The sequence below is a fragment of the Sinocyclocheilus grahami genome, unplaced genomic scaffold (genome assembly GCF_001515645.1).
Source record: "Sinocyclocheilus grahami isolate Dianchi unplaced genomic scaffold, SAMN03320097.WGS_v1.1 scaffold799.1, whole genome shotgun sequence".
Lineage (NCBI taxonomy): Eukaryota > Metazoa > Chordata > Actinopteri > Cypriniformes > Cyprinidae > Sinocyclocheilus > Sinocyclocheilus grahami.
Window position 1 is genome coordinate 154,687 of NW_015505978.1, and position 27,421 is coordinate 182,107.

The window sequence follows — 27,421 nt, forward strand, 5'->3', positions numbered from 1 at the left end:
AAATCTGTATGATTTTTCAAATTCTCACTTCATTTTAAATCCAAGAATGGAAGTTAGAGCCTTCTGGGTTTCAATAAATTTAGGTGCCAAACAATGCTACTCCGTGTTGTTTTCTGTTTTTTGGTTTAATAACACAAGCATGATAGGTATTTCAGCATATATGGGGACTGTCTGTAGACACAATTAGCTTTTTGTAGCTTTTTGACTTCCTACAATTTGAATCATGCAAAAATCAGATTGTCAAATTTCTTTTTAATGTAAGCTTTTGTCTCAAAACTGACACTTCAGAAAATGTAAAACTCATTCTCACAATCTAACAGCATGATCACTGCAAGAGTTGTTAGTGCTCTGGTGAAGCCCGGGGCTCTGTCTTCATTAGCATGTTTACCGGAGCTGTTCGCAGCAGAGAGCGGGGAGGATTACAGCTCTCATGGAAGTGTGAGGATTACACACTGCCTGTCTCAGCATCTTAATCATATCCTGCTGGTCTATGAGTAACTTACTTCTGAGCAGTTTTGTGACTGAAAGATGGCAAAGGAATTGAGACAAGGAAGTTTCAACACAAACTCTTTTATTTTAGGATATTTAAGGCATTAATGAAACCACTGCATAATATCAAGAAAACACTCAAGCATCACGCACCTACAAGAGTTCATCAATGTTCAGACGTTTTTGCATATTAGGGTTTACGGTTACTGTTGTCCTTCAGTATAGCTAGTGATGCCATGGGTGGCAAATACATGCCAAACATTCCTCGGAGATAAAAAATAAAATCACATACAAAAATAAAAGCTCAAAGTTCAGCATGACACGAATACCCACTATGCACCATTTGTGCTTTAAGTAAACTCAGACAAATGGCATTTTTCACATTCAAGAAGATGCACACAATAAAAGGCAACACAACCCCCCAAAACTGTTGAGAGCAAAAACAAGATGATCAGAGATCACAACATAATGCTCATTCGTGAAGACATTTTTATCAGTAGGCTTGAGAAGATGTTTGACGGACAAATGATCAATCACATAAAACCTCAAAAAAGCCAACCAAGGTAAACTTAAGTGCATGCAATGTAGCTCCAGGCTTAAAGAAGTACTTCCTATGGCAGTGGTGCAGTAGTGGCTGTTTGGCACTGATAAATGAACCACAATCGGGCTCAGAATGCTCTTAGAGAGCTTTGGGAAACACAAACTGCCTTGTTCAAAGGCATTAATCAGGATTGTCCAAACCTGCTCCAGGAGGACCACCTTCCTGCAGAGTTTAGCGCCAACCATCTCCCACAAACCTGGCAGGAAGTTTCAAGTAATCCTAAAGTCCTTGATTAGACGTTTCAGGTGTGTTTATTTAGAGTCTGAAGGAAGGTCGGCCCTTCAGGAGCAAGACTGGACAAACCGTGCATTAGGACATTCAGGTTACTGTCTTTTAATTTGTGCATGACTTCATGTAGCAGCTTGAGGATAATTCCAAGAGTCTAAAATAATGACTTTCAAAATAACTCTTGGCACAAAGAAAAAGAAGAACAACCAACAAAACTTATGCTGTAACAGTAAAATCTCATATGGACGACTGTCTTGCAATAAGAGGCTACACCTCTTCCTCTTCCTCGTCCTCCAACTCTTCCTCATTTCCAGGCATCTGCACTTTAACCCAGCCACCTGCAGTCAGGCTGTGCTTCTTCTGATGTCGTTTGTAGTTGTCCCAGTGGCCAGTGGTGTAGCCACACTCTTGGCACTTATGGGGCTTCTCGCCCGTGTGGCGCAACATGTGCCGCTTCAGGTTCATACTCTGGTTGCAGCTGTAGTTGCAGATGGCACACTGAAAGGGTTTGGCACCTGAATGCACCCGCTGGTGCCTCTTGAGATTAGCCAGGTTGCCGCAGGCATAGTCACACAGGTGGCACTTGTAGGGTTTCTCGCCGGTGTGTACTCGATGGTGCCGCTTGAGGTTGTCGAAGTGGGCGGAGGCATAGTCGCACTGCGGGCACTTGTATGGCTTCTCTCCACTGTGGGTCTTCATGTGGCGGGCCAGGTGGTTCGGGTAGTGGGTGAGGAAGGGGCAGGCAGCACAGGTGTAGACTTTGTCCCCTCGCTCAGCGGGGAATCCGGGTGTGTCCTTAGTTAGCATTTCCAGGGTGCACTTTGCACATATCTGGGTCGAGGATCCATCCTCGTCATCCAGGGCCATGCCGCACAGCCGACAAGTAAAGGGGAAGAACATGGGGGGTAGAGTGGCAGGTTCAGAAGCAGCCTGTCCTGACTGCAACACCCTTGCCGATGACTGCTGTTGGAGCCTCAGGCCATCAAGAGTGTGCAAGTAGCTCCCATCCCTTCCGACGTGGGGTCGCGAGGCAGACTGCACAGCACCTGCAACTGAAGGATTCTGAATTACATCTCTTTGTAAAACTCTCTTTTCGACATTCTTTCAGGGCACAAAGCAGAACCTTACTTACCTTCAGAGGGGGCAGGAGCCGCTTTCTTTTCCTCCTGACTTGCAGTGGTGGGATTTAAACCATTGCCACTTACTGGCTGAGGGGCACTCTGACCCGGGCTTACAGCTGCATGCATGCGCTGGTGCCTCTTCAGGTTCCCTAAGGAACTGCATGCAAACGTGCAGTGGTTGCACTTATAGGGCTTTTCCCCAGTGTGTATGCGCAAGTGCCTTTGCAGGTTCACTAGTTGTGCCGATGCATAGGAGCACAGCGGACACCCGTACGGCTTTTCGCCATTGTGTGTCTTCATGTGTCTCTTAATGTGGTTGGTATAGCGCGACGAGAAACCACAGAGTGTGCATGAGTGGAGCTTCAGGGAACCATCCTCGCCAGCATCGCCCTCATTCCCTCCCCTTCTAGACTCCGCTTGTAAGCCTAAGCCCGAGCAGAGCTTCCTGTCTGCAACGCCATCCACATTCCCTTTGCAGCAGCGCATGCAGAAGAGCCCCACCAAGTCCATGCCTGGTCCCAGGGGGTCTTCCAGGAGCTGACCACAGCCCCTGCAAGAGAGGTAAGAGGGAAAGGCAGACTCAGAAACCCTCTCTTCACGCTCGCTTTCGGTCGCACGCAGATCGTCAGCGTCACTCTCCATACTGAGGCGGCTGAAGGGGGAGCTCTCCTCGTCTCCCAGGGGGAAGCCAGGCAAACTGATGTCAGCTGTACAGGACCACAGCAAGACACTGCATTACATTATGCAGCTGAATAAATATATTTTCTGCAATCTGAGATAGTGTGCAAGCATTCAACAGAAATTTCAACAATTTAGGGCTGATAAAAGGACACTATTTCAGTGTCTGTAATATGTAAAGTTGATGGTAACATTAAAATGTCTTAACTGTCACCCGTCCCCTCTGTGGGACGCCTAAATTTACTTCACCATATTACAATTAAATCCTAATCTAATCATGACAACCTTTATATCGTTGGAAAGGTCTAAGACTCCTAAATATATATTTTACCACAGTTTTTTGTTATTATGTAGGAAAAGTAATAGATTAATTTGACAAGTGTGCACCTCAAATATCTACATCAAAACAGGAGTTCTGACCTATGTCACAAAAAGTCTTCTTCGTTGCCTTTTTCTCGATCACACTTTAGAAATCATCAGAAATTATATATCAATTGAAAACTTTAAATCTCAAAATTCATCCTTTGAAACCCATTTTAAAATCAGACATTGCATTACCATGAAATCATTTTGTACCAAAATCATGGTGCGAAATGTTTTCATTCATGAATTATAAAAATGTAAGTTTGGATAGTGCACTTTCAGGTCTATGTTCAAAACTGTGAGTGACAGTTAAGGGGTTAATATCTTACTATTACAAGTTACTAAAGACAAAAGCACACAAAAAAGGTAAACCTCTTATGCAAGATTGCATGCATCTATAATAAAAACAAAAAAACAATGAGAGTTCAAATTTTGCACAAAATCTCAACAGCTGAAGTTATAGGAAAAACATTTGGCATTTATACTTACCCACTAAGCCAGTGGACAAACGTCAAGTAAATTGTGATAGCAACAAATAAAAGGTGGTACTCCAACAAAACACAATTCTACAGTGTTTCTGCTCACTGTCTTTCCATGAAACGTCGTTTTCCTTCGGCAAGCTCCTGATGCACATGCAATGTGTGAGTCTGAAGTCTGAACGGGCCTTTATATTGCCCATTTCAGAAACCCCAGGTAGATGATTACCCAGCCTAATGATAATGATGATGACTATAATGGTCCTGCTGATGATGATGATGATGATGAGGAGGGGGAGATGATGATGATGACGACAACTATGACAAAGACCCTGAGAGGAGATGATGATGATGATGATGATGACTAAATGCCTTATTATAATGTGTCTTGATGACCTTTATATAATAGTAGTGGCACACTGTATTTTTTCCTGATTTGCCATTTTGAAATGGTATGTTCTGTCAGAATGCCAAAACCAGAGAAATTTTCCAGAACGGTAGGCTCACTTCTCCCATCTGTACATGAAAGATCACACTGCTTGCTGACAGACAAAATGCAGCACGTTTGCATAATAGCACTAATATTACAAGTCAGTCTTCGAAGTTAATGTCCCATATTGAGCACATATGGCCGCTCACGAATGCCAGCAATACAGCAAACTAAAGCATACGTTTAAAATCCTCAAGATTTAGCAGTAGCCATCATATAAAAGTTACTGTCAAGTAAGTAAATTCCTCAGTATTTCTGGATTTTCCATGACGGTCTAAACCAGGGGTGTCAAACTCAGTTCCTGGAGGGCCGGAGCCCTGCAGAGTTTTGTTCCAACACACATACCATGTAGTTTTCAAATAAGCCTGAAGGACTTGATTAGTTGTATCAGGTGTGTTTAATTAGGGTTGAATCTAAACTCTGCAGGGCTCTGGCCCTCCAGGAATTGAGTTTGACACCCCTGGTCTAAACCCTTTAATATTCCCTACCAAAGTTAGGCTTAGAAACTCACCCGAGAACTTTTCAAGGCCTATGATCTTGCTGTCATTGTCAGGATCTGAAAACTCGAGTTCTTGTCCCAGGAGAAAGTCGCTCTCAAAGGTAAGGCTTGCTGGACGCACAGTGCCTAAACCATCTTCAGAATCCACTGAAAGCAAAGGGTCATAGTGAAATACAGCAGCAATGGCATTCAAAATCAACTATATAGATATAGATGATATATATATATAAAAGGATGTAAAAATGTGTACTAAACCCATGTGAAACCCCTACAGCAGCTGTAAGATTTTAAAGTCACACGGAATCTTACATTTATTATACAAACAATAAGACTTACAGTAAATTGCACACCATCTTGTGGAATTATGTTCATTTGTAAAAATAAAAAATTGGGCTAATCACTAATTAAAATAAATATAACTCAAAACAATCATAGAATTGTGCCATGTGGAATATTTGAATAATTATCATTCTGATCTATTTTGTCATTTCCACCAAATCACAATTTATGTATCATGAAGGGATATTTTTTAAACACTTTCTGAATAAAACAACTGATTCCAGTTAAATAATATTTTGACAAGACTTTACATATGACAAAATTACAGCTTGACTGGAAATTCAATAATTTATGTTGACATAAAAAAAATTCTTCACACGTCACATGTCCCATATTTCATCTGAACTATTTTATAATTTATCTTTCATCTTTACGAGTGGCAAAATTGCTAGTCACGGTAGAAATGACACCACAACTGTGAGTTTTAATTATCATAACTTAAAAATATAATATTTTTATGATGGATTTTCATATTTTAAGATTTACAAGGGTAAAAAAAAAAACCCAGCTTTATACATATCTGAAAAGAAACTGTAAAAATAAACAAAGAAGGCAATGTACATTTTTTTCCAAGACAGTTTTAATGTGATTTTCATATAACAAAAAAGGAAAAATAAGTTAAAGAAACAGCCAATCTAGCAGCATCGACTTGGCCAGTAACAGGCTCTGGCTTTACTGTAATTTTACTGCCATCTGCTGGACGAGACTGAACATAATCACAACTTTTTAAAAAGAAAGCAGACACAATGACACAACCAATACTTTTGAAGCAGGCTATGTTTACAGCACGTAAAATATTATTCATTCAGTTACCATGACAGTTATTTACCACATTCAACTGAAAATCTTAAAATTGGTGAATATTAAAATGAATTACCAGCCAAATTCAGCTTTGCTTCGTAATCTGACACAAACACAGAAATAACTCCTACTTTTGTTAGTCACATTACAACTTTTTAAATAAAAGACACTGGATACACAGCATATAAAATCATCAGAAGAATCTACCGGTCAGCTTGTTTGACACCTGAAATCACAATTCAAAATCAAGTCAACAGACTGCAGTGCAATTATTATGTTTCTGTCCATACAAATTGATTACTCTATACCAGGGATCCTCAAATCTGGCCCACGAGATCCACTTTCCTGCAGAGTTTAGCTCTGACCCTAATCAACGTCTTCAGGATCATTAGAAAATCACAGGTAGCTGAGTTTGATCAGGGTTGGAGCTAAACTCTGCAGCGCATTGGACCTCCAGGGCAAGATTTGAGGAACCCTGCTCTATACTCTAATAGCTAATAGCTGGGACACACCGACTGGTTGCTTATAACCAACCAGTCGGTGTGTCCCTGCTATTTCTGTAACAGAAGAGTCTGTTAAATGACAGCTAATATTCAGATGATTTTGGACAGACATGGCCAAGTGTGAGTGGTTCAAATCCAAGAGCACATGACAGTTTTAATATAAAACAAGACCACATGACCAGTTTCCATGATTTTTCTCTGAATTAGTAAACATCAACAAAAACTAAACGCATGTGAGAGGAATGAAGACAATTCAAATCATTTAAATGAAAAGGCAGCTTACACTTGACTGGTTGTGGATTCTGTTGTTTTCTTCTTGGCATCTTCCAGTTAGCCTTTTTATTTGCAACCTCCTCTGGATTCCCTCGAAAACAATCAACTCATTCTCCAAAGTCTCCTTTAAAAGCACTGAAATAAGACACGTTACTGACATACACGTTAGCACAACCCATTAAACAGATGCACGGCGCATCTGGGAGCTAACGTGCTAATCTTACAGTGGCACATAAGAGAAATAAGACTTGCGTCATTTACAGTAAACTAAATAAAAGATCTATTAATCTCGTAGTGCGACAGAACGCATGTCTGTGTTGATGTAACGTTAGTACACGTACTGAACTGCACGGCCGCCCAGCCTGTGTTTATTCAGTCGATATGTAGCACTCAACTCTAGCTATATTGTCAAGCTCAGATGTCCCAAATATACCTGCTCTTTCTGCCTGTCGCGTCAAATAACGGTTCCCGTCGAGGCGCTACTGCTCAGTCCGCAACACATCGACCACAAAGAAAGGCAATTAATGCTCTTTTTTCAGAACTTAATTGATTTCCAAATTGCCATTGTATACATTTTCTTCCGCTGCGTTGCGTATATCCGTTTCCTCGCTTACGCATTTCCGGGGACGGTGCTGCTCTATTTTTACATTTCTCTTTTTATGGAATGTTGTCCGATATTAAAGCTAAAATAAAGGAACATCTACAGTTAGATTTATGGGGATTTCAATTCATTTTGTACCGCATTTGATTTATTTTTGTGGGCGCAATAACTATGAATAATTCTTACTTATACTATGACAACATTATAGGCTATTATATTATATTACATTATATTCTATTTTATATTATATTATATTATACAACAACAATCAATATTGCAATATTGTCTTTCTATACTATTCGGGCCGTTGCAAATGTCTATTATACAGTCCGTAATACAAAGCCGTCGTCCAAATTATTATTAATGTTATTAATGTTAATTATACTTAAGCCCCGTTCACACCAAGAACGATAACTATAAAGATAACGATATTAGCGTCCACACCAGCGAACGATATCGTCTGTTTATTCTAAGCGCACGCGCGTCTGCCGCTTTAAACTCTCGAGCTCGTTACAGCAGGATGGATTCTGATTGGCTCTCAGTGTTTTATCGTTCATCAGCTGCAAAAACAAAATCGTTTTGAAAGTGATCACAACGATATCGTTCCTCTGTATCGTTATCGCTATAGTTGTGGTGTGGACTCTGCTATTCTTTAATATTGAGAACGATTTTTAGAACTATATCTTTATAGTTATCGTGCTTGGTGTGAACGGCCTTAAGGCTATAGTGTAATAATATAGTACCATTATATGAACATTTGCTATTATCGGTGCTCGAGTCTCAGAATGACAATTTTATTTATTTGCACATTTATATTTTGCTAAATTACTACACAGACATAACAAATATACTGTATATATATATATATATATATATATATATATATATATAATGTAATGTGACAAACAAGTTAGGTCAAAAGTAATCTAAGTAATCAAAAAGTAGTCTGTTTACCTTAAATGTGTAATGTAATGGATTACGTTACTAACTACAATGTTTGTCATGTAATTTGGAATCAGTAGCATAGGCCTATATAATTAGGCAATACTTAGGTTATATGTATAGCCTATATAAATATTCGAGTAAACCAGTAAAGAGAAAGAAAAAAAAACGAAAAAGAAAAATTAATTTAAATAATATAGGTATGTAAATGAATAATAAAAATTAAATTAAATTCTTAAACGAAGTAAAAGGTTAAGCCTTTAGCTGTTGTTTTCAGAGGCAGAACTCGTTGTCAGGCCACGGATTCAGATCACTGCAGTCTCCCGAAGGCCATTACAAGCTCTCGCGCAGCAGGCGCCGCCGGTGTGCAGAGGAGGGAACCTCCAGGTTCAAGGGGATCTCCTCGCCAACGCGTCATGCGGCGAATCTCGGACCACAGAGTCCAGAAAAACGCTGAAAGACACGCAAATAGGCGACGTTTTACAGCAGTGGGAGGAGCCGCGAGAGCTCGCGCGGCCTCAGCCGCTCAGTGGGAGGAGCCAAGCGATGGTGCTGAGCTGATAACGCACTGAGCGGAGGTAAGAGGCTGCTTTCCTGAAATTATTGTGCGCTATCTTTTAGTCAGAGGATGTTTTTCTCTTCTTGCGTTTGGGTATTATAAGCTGTATTTAGGCATAAAAGTATATTATTTGGCAGGGAGGAACGGCTACGTAATAACCTTGCCACTCCCTGCAGTGCTGTGATGCCCTGCTCAGACCTTCTGATTAATTATTACAAATTATGTTCGTAGACAAAGAATTTGAGTGTATCTATTTTAGTGTACATATTTCAGCACAAGCGAGATTTCGTCTGAAGTGTGTGTGATTCTGTAGGTAAATACATGGAATATAAATTCATTAAAGTAACAGTTGGTGTAAATGTCGGATCACTGATGCGCTCGTGGCCCAAATGTGGAGGTGTGTCCTCATATAACGCCCTTTAAACGGCATTGCCACGAATCCACGATGCTTTCCTGATGACAAGTTGTTAGTCAGGGTATAAATGGGATCCGCTTCTTCTTAAAAAGAGCCTGATATATTGAAAACACAGCCATGATCGCATTGCATAGGCCTTTGATATTTTTGGTTTGCCAAATTGTTACCCAACTTTGCTTAATGTGGTCAAACAAGAAAACTGTTGAGTGCATGACCGTGAATAGTCCTGGGAACGGAGAGAAAGAAAACACACCGAAGCCAATCCAAAGATCTCAGCCACAGGATTTTGCTCTATGGCCAGAGAAGCTATAAAACACATTTGAGCTTTGTCTTATCATTGAGGCCCTCTGCAATATACATGATAAAATGTATTTCTTTTCCATGCATGCAAGAGACTCTTAACAAGTCGTGCATCCTCTAATAGTTTTAATGTATCATGTAATGCGTTAAAAGCAAACTTTGTACTCCATAATAATTGTATACCACTTTCTTTATGGTTAAAGCTTGGCCCAGTGCATTTTAAAGTCCAGCTTGTCGTGTGTTGAATGACCTTGATATTATATGTCTCTCCTCTTTATTGGTTTCTGTTCTGTTGAGTAATGGGGCAGTCAAAGGCAAGACACAAACCCTGCTTTAATTACGTAATGCTGCCAGAGGGGGCTGATGCTGCTTATCTGAGATCAAAATATTGATCTTTAGAAGATCTTGATTTTTCTTTTTTTGGGGGGCCCAGGGATTTAATATGTATTTCTCTAGAAACAAATTTCTCCCGAGATTGTTTTTAACAAGGTTAAGTGTAAGAAATGCAGTTGTTTCCACAAAGAATAAGTCACTGATTTTCTCTAATGACAATTTTATTTCTAATGACCATAACACCTAAAGTACTAAGCTTAATAGGCAATACCATTTAATGTAAAATTTATTCAGATGTAATGTGAGACTTGTCAGAATGTTTTCCTCTTTGTGAAGCCTAAACGTGATTGATCCTCATGATTATACGCTTTCTCTTGTTCATTTTATTTTTGCAGCATTAGCAGTTTTGTATTCTTCAAGTATTCTTATATAGCAAAAGAACTGAACAACTTGTTAAATGCAGTGTTATTTTATTATATATATATATTTCATATTTTGAAAGTTTTTTTTTTTTTATATATTTTCGGTTTACAGTAGTTTAAATGGTAGTCATTTTGTTTTGTGCTTTTGTCATTTTTATTAGTTCTTAGTATTTAGCTTTAGCTTATTTTTTAGTATTTAGCATTTAGCTTTATTTTTTTATTTCAGTGTAAGTTTTAGTCATTTTAATATTTTATTAATTCTAATATTTAGAACGTTTTTCATCGGATATTTATATTATTTCAGCTTTATTTCATCATAGTTTTAGTGTTAGTTACCAATAACAGCACTGGTCAAATGAGATCAGATTTTGAAGTTAGATATGTCTGTTCAATGTTTAAATGCTTGAACATGATGTTCCTCTGTAATGATGTTAGCTGATGCTGTGTCTCACTGTCCATCTTCATATCTGGTTCCCCACATGAGTGTTTCTTTTGGAAGAGAGTAGCATTAACAGTTGAAAATAAAACCTTCACCCCCCACACTGGAGCCTCTGAATCCCTCCATAGGGAAAAAAGTCAGTCTGGACTATATATTGTCTGTCTGGCATCTCCTTTTCCATTACATGTTGACTGTTGAAATGAGTGTAATAGTGTGTGGTCCAGTTGGGAGATTAATTTCACATGATCATGTATCAAGATAAAACGGAGCTTAGACTTCTTCATTCCATGAGCTACGTTACTCCATAGCACACAATAACTCCCTCTCAGTCATACACTATGCAGGTGTCTTTTCGAGTGGGTGGAATACATTAATTTACAAGCCAGGAGATAATCGGGGTCTTTGGAAACATCTGTTTGTAGCTTATTAATTAGTCACACCTGGCTTGGAAATGAGAGACAAGATGGAAATAGTTTATAAGGCTGATGGTTTTGTAAATTGTGTGCAGGTTCAATGACATGATGCTCAATATTTTTTTTGTCCAGATCTATTAATTAATTCATAAAAATGCAATACAGCCACTTCTTCTGTGATAAACGTATTTAGGATGTAGACTAGTTCAGGTTGTAAAATGTCAAATGGTGCGATTCCTCAAAAATGTATAATACTTCTGAATTAATAATTGATGATATTGGTAAAAAAAAAACTTTTTTATCTTGAGAAATATATTTTAAAACTGTAATAACATGGCTTTTTGTGTGTTCACAATATAGGATTTTTTTTTTAAGAAATTTATTTTTATTTAGCAAGGAACATTAAAATTGATAAAAAAGTGACAGAACATTACACAAAATTTCTATTTGTAATTTTTGAACTCTCTATACATCAAAGAATGCTGACAAAAATGCATCACAGTTTCCACAAAAATATTAAGCAGCACAACTGCTTTCAACATTGATGATAATAAATGTTTCTTGAGCAGCAAATCAGCATATTAGAATGATTTCTGAAGGATCATGTGACACTGAAGAGTGGAGTAATGATGCTGAAAATTTAGGGATACATTAAAAAGATATATTAATACACAAAAGAGTTTTTTGTAAATTGTATTAACATTTCACTGTATAACTGTTTAAATGCAAATAAATGCAGCCTTGGTGAGCATAAGAAACTTATTTCAAAAACATTTAAAAATCTTACTGACCGCAAAGTTTTAAATGGATGTGCACTGAGAAATGTTTTCTGCAACAGTCTTAACTTTTGCATCTCCTAAATCGGTTCATGTTGTTCTTTTCAGGGATGAGCATTTGATGAACAGAAAACATTTCATGTGAGAAGAAAACAATGATGACCTTGATCAGGGAACTATTTTCGTACTTCCTCACAATGCTCTCTTTGCCAATGTTCAGTGTCAGACCATAAACAACAAACAAAGACACACAAACAAAAGGGGCTCGATCCTCTCATGCTGTTTTAGCTGGGCTGTCCAGCTCTGTACAATGAAGAGACCCAAGCAGCAGTCACAGTCCCTCAGTTTTCTCAGCTTCTTCAGCCGAAAGCCCAAATCTGACCCCAGGATTGAGAAGCCCAACGGGACTTTAAACAAGGAGGAAGTGGCCATCACTCTCACGCCCAATGAGCATGAGCATGTGGAACAAGTAAGACGACATCTACACTTATTCTATAACCAGAACATATGTTTCAGTGTAATCTCTGTATTCTGTAAGCAGTTGCTGTAATGCTTCATTTCACCTGGTAGACACGTTATCATCTTCCTTTCAGAAGCATCATGCCCATTTCATCATGTCCCCTCAGATTGTTGAGCCAAGTGGATTTCGAATGCAACTTCCAAAATAAATAAAATAAAATAATTAAGTATATTGCATAAAAATCTCATGTCTAAAATTTGGTCCGTCCAATCAAGTCGCACATTCATTCACTTTAAACTGTCATCACCTGTTAAACTCATGTGACTTTTTCTTCATGGAACACAAAAGGAAATGTTTATCATAATACGCAAGCTGCTCATTTCCATACAATGAAAATAAATATACCCACATTGGAATTTTCGGCCGCCATATGGACCACTTCCTTTGGGGCACCACGATGTTCAAAATTACTGGGAAAAATGTTATCCATGACGTTCATTTCCCTTTTATTGTAAATAAGGCAGCTGTGTTTGCCAGAACTTCACCGTAAAAAAAAATATGGTAGCATCATTTTAGGTTTTACAGATTTAAATATGTTTTGTTAACTGATGTTAATATACCAACCTATTGAAGTACTAATATCTGTGTTGTACCTTTGTACTGAGAACCACCAAGCATACAGAGTTATAATATATAGGTGTATACAGAAAGTGCACAGTGTCATACACACAAATATAAAACACTATCATGGTAACACACATGACACTAAAATAATGCAATGAACATGAATTTAATAACATAAGATGAAACGTAAAACCCTAATGTACATAACTGATAAGAACAAAGAAAAAAACAGTTGTCAATGAAAAACCATCAAATGTTAGTGTTGTCCCACAGGGAAATCTGACCATTTTTATTTTTTTTTACTGTAAATTATAAGAATTTTTAATATATATATATATATATATATATATATATATATAGTAAGGGAATTTACCGTTAACCAATCAACAGGTTTTTACCGGAGCAGTCTTTTACCATTAAAATGACAATAATTTTTACAGTGTAGCTTATCTTCATTAGACTGATAAAAAGTCATAACTTTCATTACTGCCCTCAGTCATTTTGTCTTTCCTCTCAGGACCGGGCTCACAGTGGTGTTGGATTAGAGGGCGGTAGGAATGGAGGAGATCCTGGGAAAGGGGAAGGAGGTGGAGTGGGAGATGACGAGGGATGTGCGGAGTGTGGGAGCAGTGGCTCAATGGGTGTACTGTCCTTGTCCTCCTCCAGTCAGGAGCAGCTGCTGGAGCACCTGGTCGAGTGCCCGCTCTGCCTTCTGAGTCAACCACGAGGCCACTTCCCTCGCTTGTCCTCCTGCCAGCATCGTGCATGCACCGACTGCTTGCGCCAATACCTACGCATCGAGATCTCAGAGAGCCGCGTGGGTATCGCCTGCCCACAGTGCCCTGAAGTTCTGGCTCTGCCCGATGTCCGTGCCATTCTGGATGACGGTGCACTGCTGGAGCGCTTCGAAGAGTTCCAGCTGCGACGCTTTCTGGCTGCTGACCCGGACACGCGCTGGTGCCCGGCACCAGATTGCAGGTTAGCACATAAATGTGACTGATGAAGCACAGCCACCACTGTACCATTGGTGCCGTTATAGAGGGATATTTTTACACTCAACATATTATGTTACTGTGCAAATACGTCTTAATTTCATACAATTGAGCATGTCACAATAATTTCTGGCATTTCCATACAAAGTTTTAGATTTTTTTTTTTGCTCCATTTTTTAAATCTGTAATTTAAAGTACACATGAAATCAAATTTGACTATATTTATTTTGTTAGCGCACACTGGTATATTTGTGGTGAACAATTCATCTGTGCAAGTCAATCCATTAAAAAAATTGTTTGCCTTTGTAATCTTTCATCCAAATCTAAAAATGCACCTCCCCTCTGAAATGACGGACCTTCTCTGATGATGGCAGTTTGACGTTTGGGCTTGAGCATAACATCCTTAAACGCCCTTCCAGTGTTGTTCCGAATGAAACGCCTACTTTACTACATCCAATCAGTTTGTAGTAGAAAAACAAGCCACGCCCTCTTTCCTTTTTCTCGTTCAATATTCCATTTCTCTCGGAAGTACATCACAATACGGAAGTAAAGTCGATCGCAACTTCTAGTTCATGTGGACTTTAAATTTAAAGTGGTAAAAAAAAGTGCAAAGAATTTATCGTGGCAGTTTTTAACTTTAATTTGAAATATAAATTAGAATTTTAACTGTATTATAGAATTAATATTCTATAATATGCTGGCAGATAATTATTTGTACATTATGGGCAATATTGAAATTCTGTACTATTTAATTTAAATAATAAAAAATGAATATAAAAATAATATTTTAATAATTAAAAACCCTAAAATTTAATAGCAGTTGTTTTAAATGCTACAAGTGAATTTAAGCATCATAAGAGTTTAATGTATGGTATGAAAATGGAGATTTGCCAAAGATTACATTTAACAATGTCATTATTATTATTATTATTTATTTATTTTTTTTTGTAAGTTTTAAAGTTTAACTTGAAGTGAGTGTCAGACACAACGACAAAGAAAAAATAGGGATGAGTAATTAAATATCTAATAATGGCTGATGTATAAAAATCTGATTGTCAATAACTCATATGGAACCGATAATGTATATTGTTGCTAGGCACATTTGGTTAGATTGCTTTATAAAGCAAACTTGCTGACATAGAGACACCACATAATAAAGTTTTATTTTGAATAAAATGAGTTCTTCTGGGGAAAAAAAGAATGTCTCAAAAATGTTTTAATGTGGTCATGCTCATGGTCTGGATGGTTGCTGGTAGTTTCTCAGACTATGGGTTCTCCACCAGCTTAGCCAAGGTGGTGGAGATCAGCTCTAATCAGCTTGACACTAGGTCATCCCCAGTCATACCAGCTGGGGGTCCCATCTAAACGGCTGATTACCCATCTAAACTACCTTCAACCCGTTTCTACCAGCTGTAGCTGGTTTTAGCTAGAAACATTGTGTCATGTACGCTGCAGCGTGAAGCACGTGCTCCTCTGGTGCATTATGTATAGTTCTGGAGGCTTGCTTTAGGTTTCGTAATGGTAACCAGATCAGGGTAGTGATGAGAACCCATGGCTGTTTGCCATTTCTTGTCAACAAGATGGTATTCGGTATCACCTGCAGTCTCTCCACATGGACCCGAGAGCATCCTCTCTCTTTACTACTGTGACTACCAAAACAATAACGATGATCGTGGTAGCCACCACCACCATATGTGCTAGACGGTGGCATATGTTCACATATAAAATTATGTGTTTAATTAACATATTGGTTTAATAGGGTTGTACAAATGTGTCGTGTCACAATACAAAAATGCAACAATTGTGACAATATGTATTTTGTACAGTTCACCCAAAAATGAAAGTTTAGAGAGATCTAGTTTAGGCTTTTATTCTCACATAAACAATCAACGCACATGCATAGAGCACGTCAAATATGGTAAACCCGGAAGCTCACACATCTTGAGATTTTCAATTTTAAAACATATGTATTCAGGGACAGAGTGTAAGCATTTGTATTTTTAGCTAAGCAGATTCATGAATATTAGTAGTACTGCATATCGAATCTTGACACAAGGTCTTTTAACTATCACATTTTTAATATTTTATATGTAATGACAAAAGCATTCTTGTCATTCATTAGCTATGCAGTGATAGCTTATGGCTGTGCTGAGTGCCCCAAGCTAAACTGTGGCCGGGAAGGCTGTGAAACTGAGTTTTGCTACCACTGCCGCCAGCTGTGGCACCCAGACCAGACTTGTGACCAAGCCAGACGTCAGCGTGCTCGCCACACGTCAGGAGCCAATGATGTCTCCACGCTCTACGTGTTCAATGAGGAGCCTGGTGGTATGGCACAAATATTGAGGGACTAACCTAATATCTGTTTGGTGTCCACCGGCTAAGATGTTTGTTCTGCTTTTAATCTTGAAGATGCAGAGGAGATCAAGCCCTGTCCACGTTGTGGTGCCTACATCATGAAGACTAATGATGGCAGCTGCAACAGAATGAACTGTACAGTGTGTGCTTGTCAGTTCTGTTGGCTGTGCATGCAGGAGATCACTGATGTGCACTACCTCAGGTACACACACACAATACACACAGTCATCAAGTTACAGTAGGAGTAGTCGCACGTAGCCAGATCTTTGACTAATGGCTAGGGTCTGGTCTGCATTGTAGCTTATTTTGTGTAAAAAGTGCCCACTTAGACAGGACGAGATGGTCTTATTGACATGTAAAGTGACCAACCACAGTTCAGTTTGGTTTTTACACAGTTTAAGGGTGGGTTCATATGAAATGCTCTACAGTTCAAAAGTTTGGGGTCAGTAAGATTTTTTTGAAAAATAGAAAAAAGAAGTTAATTAACAAGGATGCTTTAAATGAATCAAAAAGAGACTGTAAATGCATTTATAATGTTAAAAAAGTTTTCTATTTCAAATAAATGCTGTTCTTTCGCACTTTCTATTCATCAAAGAATCCTGAAAATAAAAGTATCATGGTTTCCATAAAACTATAAAGCAGCACAATTGGTTTCAAAATTGATAATCAAAAATGTTTCTTGAGCACCAAATCAGCATATTAGAATGATTTCTGAAGGATCATGTGACATTAAAGTAATGGTTCAATATTGGTGCAGAAGACACCGAAAATAAGTGCAGATTATTTCATAGACATAAATCTGAAAATAAGGGACAATGCAGTTTTGATAGTGAATATCTAGTTTACTTGCTGACTCAAACTGTTTCAGAGATTTGATCCCTCTAACACTGAAAATGCTCATTGTGTCAAGCTTGTACCTTCTCAATACTTTATGTCCAGGCAGACTGAACAAAAATGCTACCTTTGGAAGTCGTACTAACCAGAATGGTAGAATGAGTGATTTTCTGAAAGTGCCTGCAGTTTTGTATGCAAAATTTGGTCTGTGGTTGTGCGTAAATGAAACTCTTATTGTTGTTAAATCTGCCTGCATTTATTAAGTTACTGTAGGCAATTGTAAAATCAGTAATTAACATTTACAGAATATTTATCCAGTGTGCAGAGCATACACAGCCAAGTATAGGACATTTGCCTGTAAGCACACAGCCCACATTCATCACCAGCAGTCACCAGAGTCTGTGATCTGTTATTAAGCTTCTCTCGGACACATTCAGTCCAAGCTAAACAGGGGTAATTCTGCAGCACAAGAATGTCAGATATGTTTTTCTGGCCCTACGATATACTGAGGTTGTGCTGAGTTGCTTGTGTGGCCGACTTCATGAACATTGCAGATTATCCGATTTGCTTAATTACTCTTAATCAACACAAGTCTTGCAGAATCTGAGCCGTTTCAGAGGTCTGATCTTAAAAAAGTGTCTTTGCTACCAGTTTCAATGAGCTATCGCTGCACCAAAGCTGATTTCTGATAGATTTTTCCGTTCTTGGATGCCAGCCAGCACCAACTTTCATCAATTAATCAGTACAAATCTCTGTTCATATTTCCCTTTCCATGCAACCCAACCCCCACGATTTGCCAGAAGCAGGGTTCTTAATTTAATGAACACCCCATTCTGCTGGGCTCCAGTTGGGCGGAGAAAGATTTTTATGAAATGACAGAATACATAAATAGTTCTGTCATCCTTTACTTACCCTCATGTCGTTCCAAACCTGTGTGACTTTATTTCTTCTCTGGAAGACAAAAGAAGATTAGAAGAGATCAAGTTTTCAAAATATTTTCTTTATGTTACACAGGAGAAATGAAGTCACACAGGTTTGGAATGACAGAATTTTTATTTTTGGGTGAACTATCCCTTTAAGACAGTGTTTCTCAACCCTGGTCCTGAGCGCCCCCCAACACTGCACATTTTGTATGTCTCCCTTATCTGACACCCATTTCAGGTCCTGGAGTTTCTTTTAATGAGCTAATGAGTTGAATCAGGTGTGTTTGATTAGGGAGACACACAAAATGTGCAGTGCTGGGGGGCACCCAGGACCAGGGTTTAGAAACACTGCTTTAAGACAAGACACAGTGAAAAACTTACAGAGAAATTACAGAGAAATAGCACTTTAATATGATTAACATATGGATGTAAATGCATGTCTAATTCTGTCATGTGACACCACATTTATTTGCCTTAAAGTCCTTTTTTCGACAAAAGGTGTTGCATTTGAAGCATTGACATAGTGTATTTACTAAAGTTAAATAAAAAAAATATTGTGTAGCCACTTGCAAAATGTTAGCGATAATTAGCATTTCTGTCAGCTAAATCTGTAACAGATTCATGCGCTAAAACTTTTTCGCAAAAAAAAAAAACAAACCTTGGATGGGAATTTGTCTATTGTTATAGGTTGATAATCAGCAATTATCAGTGAAGTGTTGTGTTCAAATATTTACTCCAGATTGTCTTTTAAGCTAGTAGCCTGTAATATTTTAGCACACAGAACAGGAAGTGACATTGACCGTAGAGAGTTGTAATTCACCCAGGCGGTGCATGAGGCTACTCGAGGATGAGATCATAAAATATTGATTCAATGAGACCGTGTGCGTGTGTCTGGCTTTTATTGGCTAATATTCTTGTCTTCTCTTTAACCGCATGTCATGCACATGCCACAGCTATGTGAGATTATGAAAAAAATACTTTAATTTATCTTCCTCACAGTCCCTCAGGCTGCACTTTTTGGGGAAAGAAGCCGTGGTCGCAGACCCGCAAAGTTTTGTGGCAGGTTGGCATGCTGCTCGGGGCTCCGGTGGTGATCTCACTCATAGCAGGCATTGCGTTACCAGTCATCATTGTGGGCATCCCCATTTATATGGGCCGCAAGGTAAAGACCTAAAGTTTGCTGCATTGTGCCATTTCTGTGGTGAAATGGATCTGGAGACAGTTTAATAGCTCTGGTATGATAATGAGACAAGGTCATGCCCTTGGCTGTATGCTCCTCATAAGAAAAGTGCTGCCGAATGCATATATGTAAATTTATGTAAATCCACCAGACTTCACACAGCCGGTAAATGTGATATAGAAGACGTTTGCAAAGAAAGTAGAGAGAGTTTCACTGTGCTATTAGTTTATGGATGCCATTATGCTCTTTAGGGCCCTAAGAACAAAGACCAGAATATTACCTCTTTAAAGTCACCATGAAATCAGAATTGACGATTCTTACTCTTTTATGGAATATTGCAGTGTTTATTATAAATGATTTATCCATGAACATCATTATTTAAAAATCACGTGTCCTTGTAATCTTCAAAAAAAATAAAATAAATAAAAATGTGAAAAGACATTTGTAATTTACGTTTGATGCTGACTTTAATTTTGCTTGCCAGGTTCATGGTCGCTGTAAGAAAAACAATATCTCAGGAAGTAAGCATTATCTGACAGTGGCCAGCGGGGTCATGATGTCTGTTTTTGTGTCTCCAGTCATCGCAGCCATTACTGTGGGTAAGAAAATCATCCATTCACCTTGCTGGTTGCATATAACATGATGAACATTTAAAACACTGTGGTTATTTAACCTGCGCAGTACCTATTACTTCTATACACTCTTCTACGTATGTTTTACACAATGCACAAAGGTTTTTTTTAAATATACACTACTGTTTTGTTGTTTTTGTTTAAAAAAAAAAAAAGCTGGTCCCAAGATGGCGCCACGGATGGCCGCCTCGGTGTGGAGCTCCACAGTTGTTTTAATGTTTTTGTTAGTTTGTCCTGTTTTTGGTTATATTTCTACAATCAGTTTCACCAGGGACGAATTGCTGAACATTCGGCAATGCACCCCACCCAATATTTCACCAGTTTTTGACTATTCTGGTGTTTTACTGGACAATGTAGTTGGCGGAGCGGTGGTGCTGTTCAAGTGTTTTAAGACATGCAAGCGTGGGAAGCAAGCCGGCGTGCTCGTCAAGCTCAGACAGCGCGGTTTTAGAGCGGCGCTGCCTAGTATCCATCTGGCGAATCTCCACTCTCTACCCAACAAAACGGTTGAACTTCTTCTACTCTCCCAGATAAAGACTTTTCAAACTCTGTTGCTCTGTGTTTCATGGAAACCTGGCTGAATGAAGCCATTCCGGATAGCATGTTACATCTGCCGGGCTTCAAACTGTTCCGAGCGGATCGCGACAGAGAATTAACAGGGAAATCGTGTGGCAGCGGGACATGCTTCTACATCAACAAAAGGTGGTGTGCAGATGTAACAGCATTGAAGAAGATGTGCTGTCCCGATCTAGAAGCATTTTTCATCAACTGTAAGCCGTTCTACTCGCTGCGGGAATTTTCCTCATTCATTCTCGTAAGTGTCTACATTCCTCCGCAAGCATGTGTGAACGCAGCGCTGCAACAGCTGGCTGATCAGATCACAGACACAGAACAACAACACCCGGACTCTGTTGTAATCATTCTCAGTGACTTTAATAAAGCAAATCTGTCCTGTGAACTGTCAAAATACAGACCGCACATTACATGTCCTACAAGAGACTGTAATATACTGGAACACTGTTACACCAAAAGGATGCATATCACTCTGTCCCACGGGCAGCTTTAGGGCTCTATGATCACTGTCTTGTTCATATTATATCAACCTACAGGCAGAAACTGAAATCAGCTAAACCTGTAATAAGGACTATAAAAAGATGGACTAATGAAGCAGAGCAGGATTTACAAGCCTGCTTCGACTGAACTGGTTGGAGTGTTTTTGAAGCTGCTGCTAACGATCTGGACGAGCTCACAGACACTGTAACATCATACATCACTTTCTGTGGGGATATGTGCATTCCTACCAGGACTCATTTAACTTACAACAATGACAAACCGTGGTTCACTGAAAAATTCAGACAGTTTTATCAGGCCAAAGAAGTTGCCTACAGGAATGGGGACAGAGTCTTGTATAAACAGGCCATAAACACACTGACAAAGGAGATTAGAGTGGCTTAGAGAAACTACTCTGAAAAGCAGCTTTCTGCCAATGACCCTGCTTCAGTGTGGAAAGGACTGAAAGACATCACCAATTACAAGACACCATCCCCCAGCACTGTGTTGAATCAACAACTGGTCGACGATTTGAATGATTTCTATTGCAGGTTTGAAAACTCTCTCTCACACCCCACACCCATTCTGACATTCTCGCCATGGATCCATTAACACCTCCAGCAAACCCCACTTCGGATCAGTGAAGATGTGCGTCAGGTCTTCTGGAAACAGAAGACAAGACCAGGCCCAGACGGTACCTCCATCTATCAGTAGATCACCAGCTTCCTGACAGACAGGCAGCAGCTAGTGAGGCTGGGAAAATTCTCATCCAGCACCCATACGATCAGCACTGGCACCCCCCCAGGGATGTGTACTCTCCCCACTGCTCTTCTCCCTCTACAGCAACAACTGCACTGCAAAGGACTCCTCTGTCAAGCTCCTGAAGTTCGTAGATGGCACCACACTTATCGGCCTCATACAGGAGGGTGACAACAACCCTCCCCACTCTCCAAGAACTGCACTCATCCAGAGTGAGTAAAACAGCTGGCCAAATCATTCTGGACCCCTCACATTCAGGCCACTTCCTCTTTGAACTGTTGCTGTCTGATCGGCGCTACAGAGCACTGAGCACCAGAACGGCCAGGCATAAGAACAGTTTCTTCCCTCAGGCAATCCATATCATGAATAGTTAACTTGGCAATAAACACGTAAAAACAACACTATTTATATATTTATTTATTTAACACACCATACTTCATATTTACATTTCCTTGCATTTTAGCATACATGTACACACAAATACCATCTATTGTCTATTTTGTATATTGTTTTTTTTTTTAAATGTGTTGTATATCGCTATTTCCTATTTCCTATTTCCTTATTCTTTTTTATGATCTGTGTCTTGTCACTGTCATTCTGTTTGTGCTGTGGAAGCTTCTGTCACCATAACAAATTCCTTGTATGTGTAAACATACCTGGCAATAAAGCTCTTTCTGATTCTGAATCTAAAGGTCTTTGTCTATTTTTATATTATTGAATATGAATGTGAGGAATGGGGATATTTTGAAGTCGAGGAGTACTTCAGAGGTCATATTGTTGAGTTATGTCAATTTAAAGAAGCTGAATTAAGCATATTGATTGCTCTGGCACGAGTTCAGACAAATGAAGCTACTTAAGACACAAATCTGCCTCTCAGCTGAGACATTGAATAAGAAAAGCAGAACATGCTTAAAGGGATAGTTCACCAAAAAATAATTTACTCACCATCATGTCATTCTAATCCTGTATAGTTTTTTTTCTTCTGTGGAGCCTACAAGGTCATCTGAAGTCAAAACAGGCTGAAATTGGAACCATTATTCATTAAAAATGTAAGAAAAATTCTCTTGAGACAGATCTTTTCATCATGATTCAGGTGAATAAAAACTTGTGTTTAAGTCATCATATGACTTTCGGAAGACCACTTTTATGATATTCTTATATTATGGTGCATTTGCATCTGTTATGAAGCTTAAACGTTCTTGGAAGTTTTAATTGTAAATTGTAATTTTGTGGAATAGAGCAACTGGCCCATTATTAAAGAGTTCTTGTGTTCCACAAAAGCAAGCAATGATTTTATACAGCTTTAGAATGACTTGAGGGTAAACAATCAATATTTTGAGGGTTGAACTAATCCTTTAACATCCATATTGCACACACTGTAGCTTACATATTTGCATGCAGCTATTTCATTCATACTTGCACATACACACGGCGACTGCCGCGGTTGTCTCTGATGACTCATCTATCTTCTGCTCTGGCACTCTTGTGAGAGCTGGAGCGGAGAGGGCAAGATTACAGCAGCCGGCTGCAACTAAAATGCCAGATCTCCATGGCATAGCGTGAAGTCCTGAGCGCAGCACATTCACTACTCTGTGCTCTTCTCGCAAACCCAAAGCCTGCGTTCCCTCTCATTCTCCTCGCTGAATAGCCCTGTCTGTTCTGCAGCTCTGACCTCTCCTCAGGAGAGCCACAGTGAGGCCTTGTCCCCTTCAATGTCTTCATCAACAATGCCACTCTGTTCTTATCCAGAACCAGGAGGATCATGGCCTTTTGTCTCCCTTTATTGTGTGTTGTCCTGGTCTTTGCTGCTATCATTATGCCTCTTTTACATGTAGGGACCTAACTTGTACATTTATACAATATTTTCTGTGATTAATAATAAAAATCTTTCAGAATAAATTCTAATTTAGTAAATCTGTGTTTGAAGGGGTGGGGGTGCCTCTTATGTTGACGTATGTCTACGGGGTCGTGCCCATGTCGTTGTGCCGTAATGGCTGGTGCAGGCCACAAACTGAACCTCCTGAAGTACGGAACATACAGTTGGAAGATCTGGCAAATTGTAAGTCCAACTTCTTGAAATTTGGCTATATGAATATACATTTACAGTTAACTTAAATGTTGTACTGCTATTTTTTTTATTTATTTTTTTCTCAGTAGCCTGATGTTGTTCAGCTGCATTAAAAATAGCACTTTGCTTTTAACTCCAGTATAAAAATTTGAGGGCATTTATCTAGCAGTTTTATACTGCGATTTCTGTTTTTGTGCCAGAAAAAAATATGTAGAGATAATATAATACAGATATTAGAAGTTAGCTACTTTTTGCTAAGAGCTTTTAGTTTAGCTAACTACTTTTAAGAGTATCTTTGTTGTAGTTTAACAATCTTAATGCTGCAGTGCTTACTAGGAGTTTTTAGTGTTTCTAAAAAAATGTTAAGAGTATCTTTGCTGTAGTTTAACCACATTGAACAGCTTCTTTGTAGTTGCTAGAAAATGATCCTACTTTATTATAAATTGCTTATAAATCATTATGTATGAGTTTGAATTATGGAAACATTGTAACTGTTGTGCAGAAAGATTAATATTGTAACATTAAGCTCACAGTTTGGCCTGATCTGATGACATTTAAACTTCTCTTGAAGATCTTCTATTTTCTCATGTAGTCAGTGATCACTGGACCGGCCAGACCAACCCAGCTCTATCCGACGGAAGCATACAGGAAGTGAGTGTGAATGTGGAGGAAGTGATGTCGCTTCCCAGCACCAGTGTGGTCCAGTCTGGAGCAAAGGGCTCAGTTGAATCTTCTAATGATGGACATGTTGACAGCACTGAGCAGGTTGTTCAGTCAGACGATGTGGATGTAGTTGAAGAGTGTGCCTTCAGCAGCACACAAACATTTGCTCTGAGGTCAGCAAATTTTATGGCATAACTTAATTTCACTGGCAAATTTTTTACCCCAAAATATCAATAAGCAGTGAAGCAGTTCTGTTAAAATGTATACAGTACTATTCAAAAGTTTGGGGTAAGATTTTTAATGTTTTAGAAACAAGCCTCTTATGCTCGCCAAGGCAGGATTAATTTAATTAAAAATATAGTAAAACAGTAAAATTCTGAAATATTACTTGAATGTAAAATATCTGTTTTATATTTTAATATATTCCAAAATGCAATTTATTCCTGTGATGGTAACGCTGAATTTTCAGCAGTCATTACTCCAGTCTTCAGTGTCACATGATCTTCAGAAATCATTCTGAAATGCTGATTTAGTGCTCAAGAAATGTTTCTTATTATCAATGTTGAAAACAGTTGTGCTGCTTCATATTATGTTTTATTATTTGCTTTTCAGGATTCTTTGATGAATAGAAGGTTTTGTAACATGAATATAAATCTTATAAATATTATAAATGTCTTTACTGTCACTTTTGAACAATTTGATGCATAAAAGTATTAATTTCTTTAAAAAAAATTTACTGACCCCAAACTTTTGAACAGCAGTGTATTTTTTTTTCTAAGAAATGTGACCCTGGTGCACAAAACCAGTCTTAAGTCGCTGGGATATATTTGTAGCAATAGCCGAAAATACATTGTATGGGTCAAAATTATAGATTTTTCTTTTATGCCAAAAATCATTAGGATATTAAGTAAAGATCATGTGCCATGAAGATATTTTGTAAATTTCCTACTGTAAATATATTAAAACTTAATTTTTGATTAATAATATGCATTGCTAAAGACTTCATTTGGACAACTTTAAAGGCGATTTTCTCAATATTTAGATTTTTTTGCACCCTCAGATTCCAGATTTTCAAATAGTTGTATCTCGGTCAAATATTGTCCTATCATAACAAACCATACATCAATGGAAATCTTTTTTTATTCAGCTATCAGATGCTGTATAAATCTTATGATTGGTTTTGTGGTCCAGGGTCACAAATAATAAGACGAAATGATGCCAAACTACTTAAGGTTTTCTTTTCATGCTTATATCAAACTGGCCCTGACATTTATATCTCCTCAGAAATATATCAAAATGATTTTTAATATAGCTAATCATAGAATATGTGTATTCAAGTAAGAATTGCATTTTTAATGTTAATGTTTTCATGTTTGAATTATTAGAACATCAATGATTTCTTTTTCCCACAAGTCTGTTTTTGTAAAGTTGTTGTTGTTGTTGTTGTTTACAGCAGGGAAGGGACTAATATTGAGGTCCGTGTGGAGATCGAGGCCCAGCCACGGGACGGCCGGAAGCCAAGTCTCAGCAGTATTCTGTCTAGCAAGAGCCTGTCGGTGGAATCGCTCAGCCAGCCCTGTGAACCTCTGTGTGCCTCTCAACAGACAGGGAGCACCAACCCCATACCATTTCCTGAAATAGACAGCGCCTGAGCAAATCCTGGAAAACCACTGCTTCCACGACCCACCTACACTCCCACCGGGTGCTTCCAGCCTCTGCTTGCAAACGCAGAGAGTCAGCGACATGGAAACCAACACACAGAGAGCGTGAAAGAAAAAAAGAGAGGGGGAGATGAAGATGAGAGTCCAGGGCAGCTGCCAAAATGTCACGGAGGGGATTAAAGATGATCATATGAACTCAAATGACCAAGCGCATGTTTGTCAGCAAGTTTGAGGAGTGCTAACCGATTTTATACTGTGTTCTATAGAAGACATTGCCTATTTGGATGCTGGTCTGTTTAATTTATTCATTTAGCTTTTGTTTTAGCTATACCCTTTTATCTAATGACCATATGGTTCGTATCCCCTGAAAAAAGGAAAAATAATTAAACTACGGATTAATAGCATGGTTCATTCTGCCACAGTTGCTAGCCTGACATGTCATGTGACTAGAAACATGGTGAGATGTAACTCTTATGCTGCAGGCTAATGCTAACTTGGGTAATGGGCTTCCCCCCATGGTTCATTTCAAATTCATTTGAATTATGCAATTTTTTACTTAACTGTTGCATTTTCATGAAGGAGCAGCAAAATCTGGATTTAGGTCTAGAATTAGCCTTCAGCATCATGCTGTTTTTAATATGGTCTGATTATGATAATATTAGGTCAAAACTGATAATCTTAGGGAACTCAAACATCATGAGGACTCTGATTTTGAGTGATTCTCAGAAAACTGATGATCTTGTTTTACTCTGTTCACTTTTAGATCTTTATTTCTGCAGTAAAGGCATTTGTTTTTGCTGCTGTTATTGAGTACTTAATGAATCAAGAGTTTTGTCCGTTAACTAAAGAGAGCACAACATCTACATTGACAGTTTCAGCTTACCAAGTAATTCCTTGTATTGGTACCCCAGAGCCAACAGTTGAATAATGTCTAGACTACTGGTATTTTTGACACTTGGCTTCGATGGAGGAACTCAGAATGCTAGATCAGGCCTCAAATACAAACTTTACGCTATGTCCTATTCAAAAATGAACAGCGGGCAGCCCTGTTTAAAGTGTAAAAGACCTCCAGGAGTTTCCAAAACTGAACCTTCATAACTGCACTGCAGATTGGGAACAATGAATGGAACAGTATGTCAATAAAAATATTTGTATTGAA

The 27,421-nt window shown here is 38.6% G+C and overlaps 2 protein-coding genes across 7 annotated transcripts; one reads left to right on the plus strand and one right to left on the minus strand.

Moving 5' to 3' along the window:
• Positions 1-596: 596 nt before the first annotated feature.
• On the minus strand, positions 597-7,477 carry LOC107561936 (zinc finger protein 513-like). Of its 3 annotated transcripts, none has more exons than XM_016246479.1 (5): positions 7,295-7,477; positions 6,872-6,985; positions 4,958-5,092; positions 2,451-3,146; positions 597-2,370 (listed from the first exon to the last, which is right to left on the minus strand). In XM_016246479.1, exons 2-5 carry the CDS (start codon positions 6,909-6,911, stop codon positions 1,586-1,588), a joined length of 1,656 nt encoding a protein of 551 aa, XP_016101965.1. In that variant the 5' UTR covers positions 6,912-6,985; positions 7,295-7,477; the 3' UTR covers positions 597-1,585. The 3 variants fall into 3 exon arrangements, with proteins under 3 accessions (XP_016101965.1, XP_016101963.1, XP_016101966.1); XM_016246477.1 differs by having other exon boundaries at positions 6,872-6,996; XM_016246480.1 differs by lacking the exons at positions 4,958-5,092; positions 6,872-6,985; positions 7,295-7,477 and adding an exon at positions 3,970-4,738.
• On the plus strand, positions 4,978-27,421 carry LOC107561935 (E3 ubiquitin-protein ligase RNF19B-like). Of its 4 annotated transcripts, none has more exons than XM_016246472.1 (11): positions 4,978-5,046; positions 8,682-8,982; positions 12,170-12,530; positions 13,663-14,123; positions 16,260-16,462; positions 16,547-16,694; positions 19,249-19,411; positions 19,914-20,028; positions 23,798-23,929; positions 24,510-24,774; positions 26,055-27,421. In XM_016246472.1, the coding sequence occupies exons 3-11, from the start codon at positions 12,372-12,374 to the stop codon at positions 26,251-26,253; spliced, it is 1,845 nt and encodes a 614-aa protein (XP_016101958.1). In that variant the 5' UTR covers positions 4,978-5,046; positions 8,682-8,982; positions 12,170-12,371; the 3' UTR covers positions 26,254-27,421. The 4 variants fall into 4 exon arrangements, with proteins under 4 accessions (XP_016101958.1, XP_016101961.1, XP_016101962.1 ...); XM_016246475.1 differs by having other exon boundaries at positions 26,058-27,421; XM_016246476.1 differs by having other exon boundaries at positions 24,531-24,774.

What these genes read in the sequence shown, in the direction of transcription:
- LOC107561935 (XM_016246472.1), top strand. Translation starts at nt 12,372, where the DNA reads ATGAAGAGACCCAAGCAGCAGTCACAGTCCCTCAGTTTTCTCAGCTTC. An exon ending in AGCATGAGCATGTGGAACAA is followed by an intron (nt 12,531 to 13,662) that starts GTAAGACGACAT and finishes CTTTCCTCTCAG; the next exon opens with GACCGGGCTCACAGTGGTGT. An exon ending in GTTGGAAGATCTGGCAAATT is followed by an intron (nt 23,930 to 24,509) that starts GTAAGTCCAACT and finishes CTTCTCTTGAAG; the next exon opens with ATCTTCTATTTTCTCATGTA.
- LOC107561936 (XM_016246479.1), bottom strand. Translation starts at nt 6,911, where the DNA reads ATGCCAAGAAGAAAACAACAGAATCCACAACCAGTCAAGT. An exon ending in GAATCCACAACCAGTCAAGT is followed by an intron (nt 5,093 to 6,871) that starts GTAAGCTGCCTT and finishes CTTTGCTTTCAG; the next exon opens with TGGATTCTGAAGATGGTTTA. An exon ending in GGCTCCTGCCCCCTCTGAAG is followed by an intron (nt 2,371 to 2,450) that starts GTAAGTAAGGTT and finishes AGAATCCTTCAG; the next exon opens with TTGCAGGTGCTGTGCAGTCT.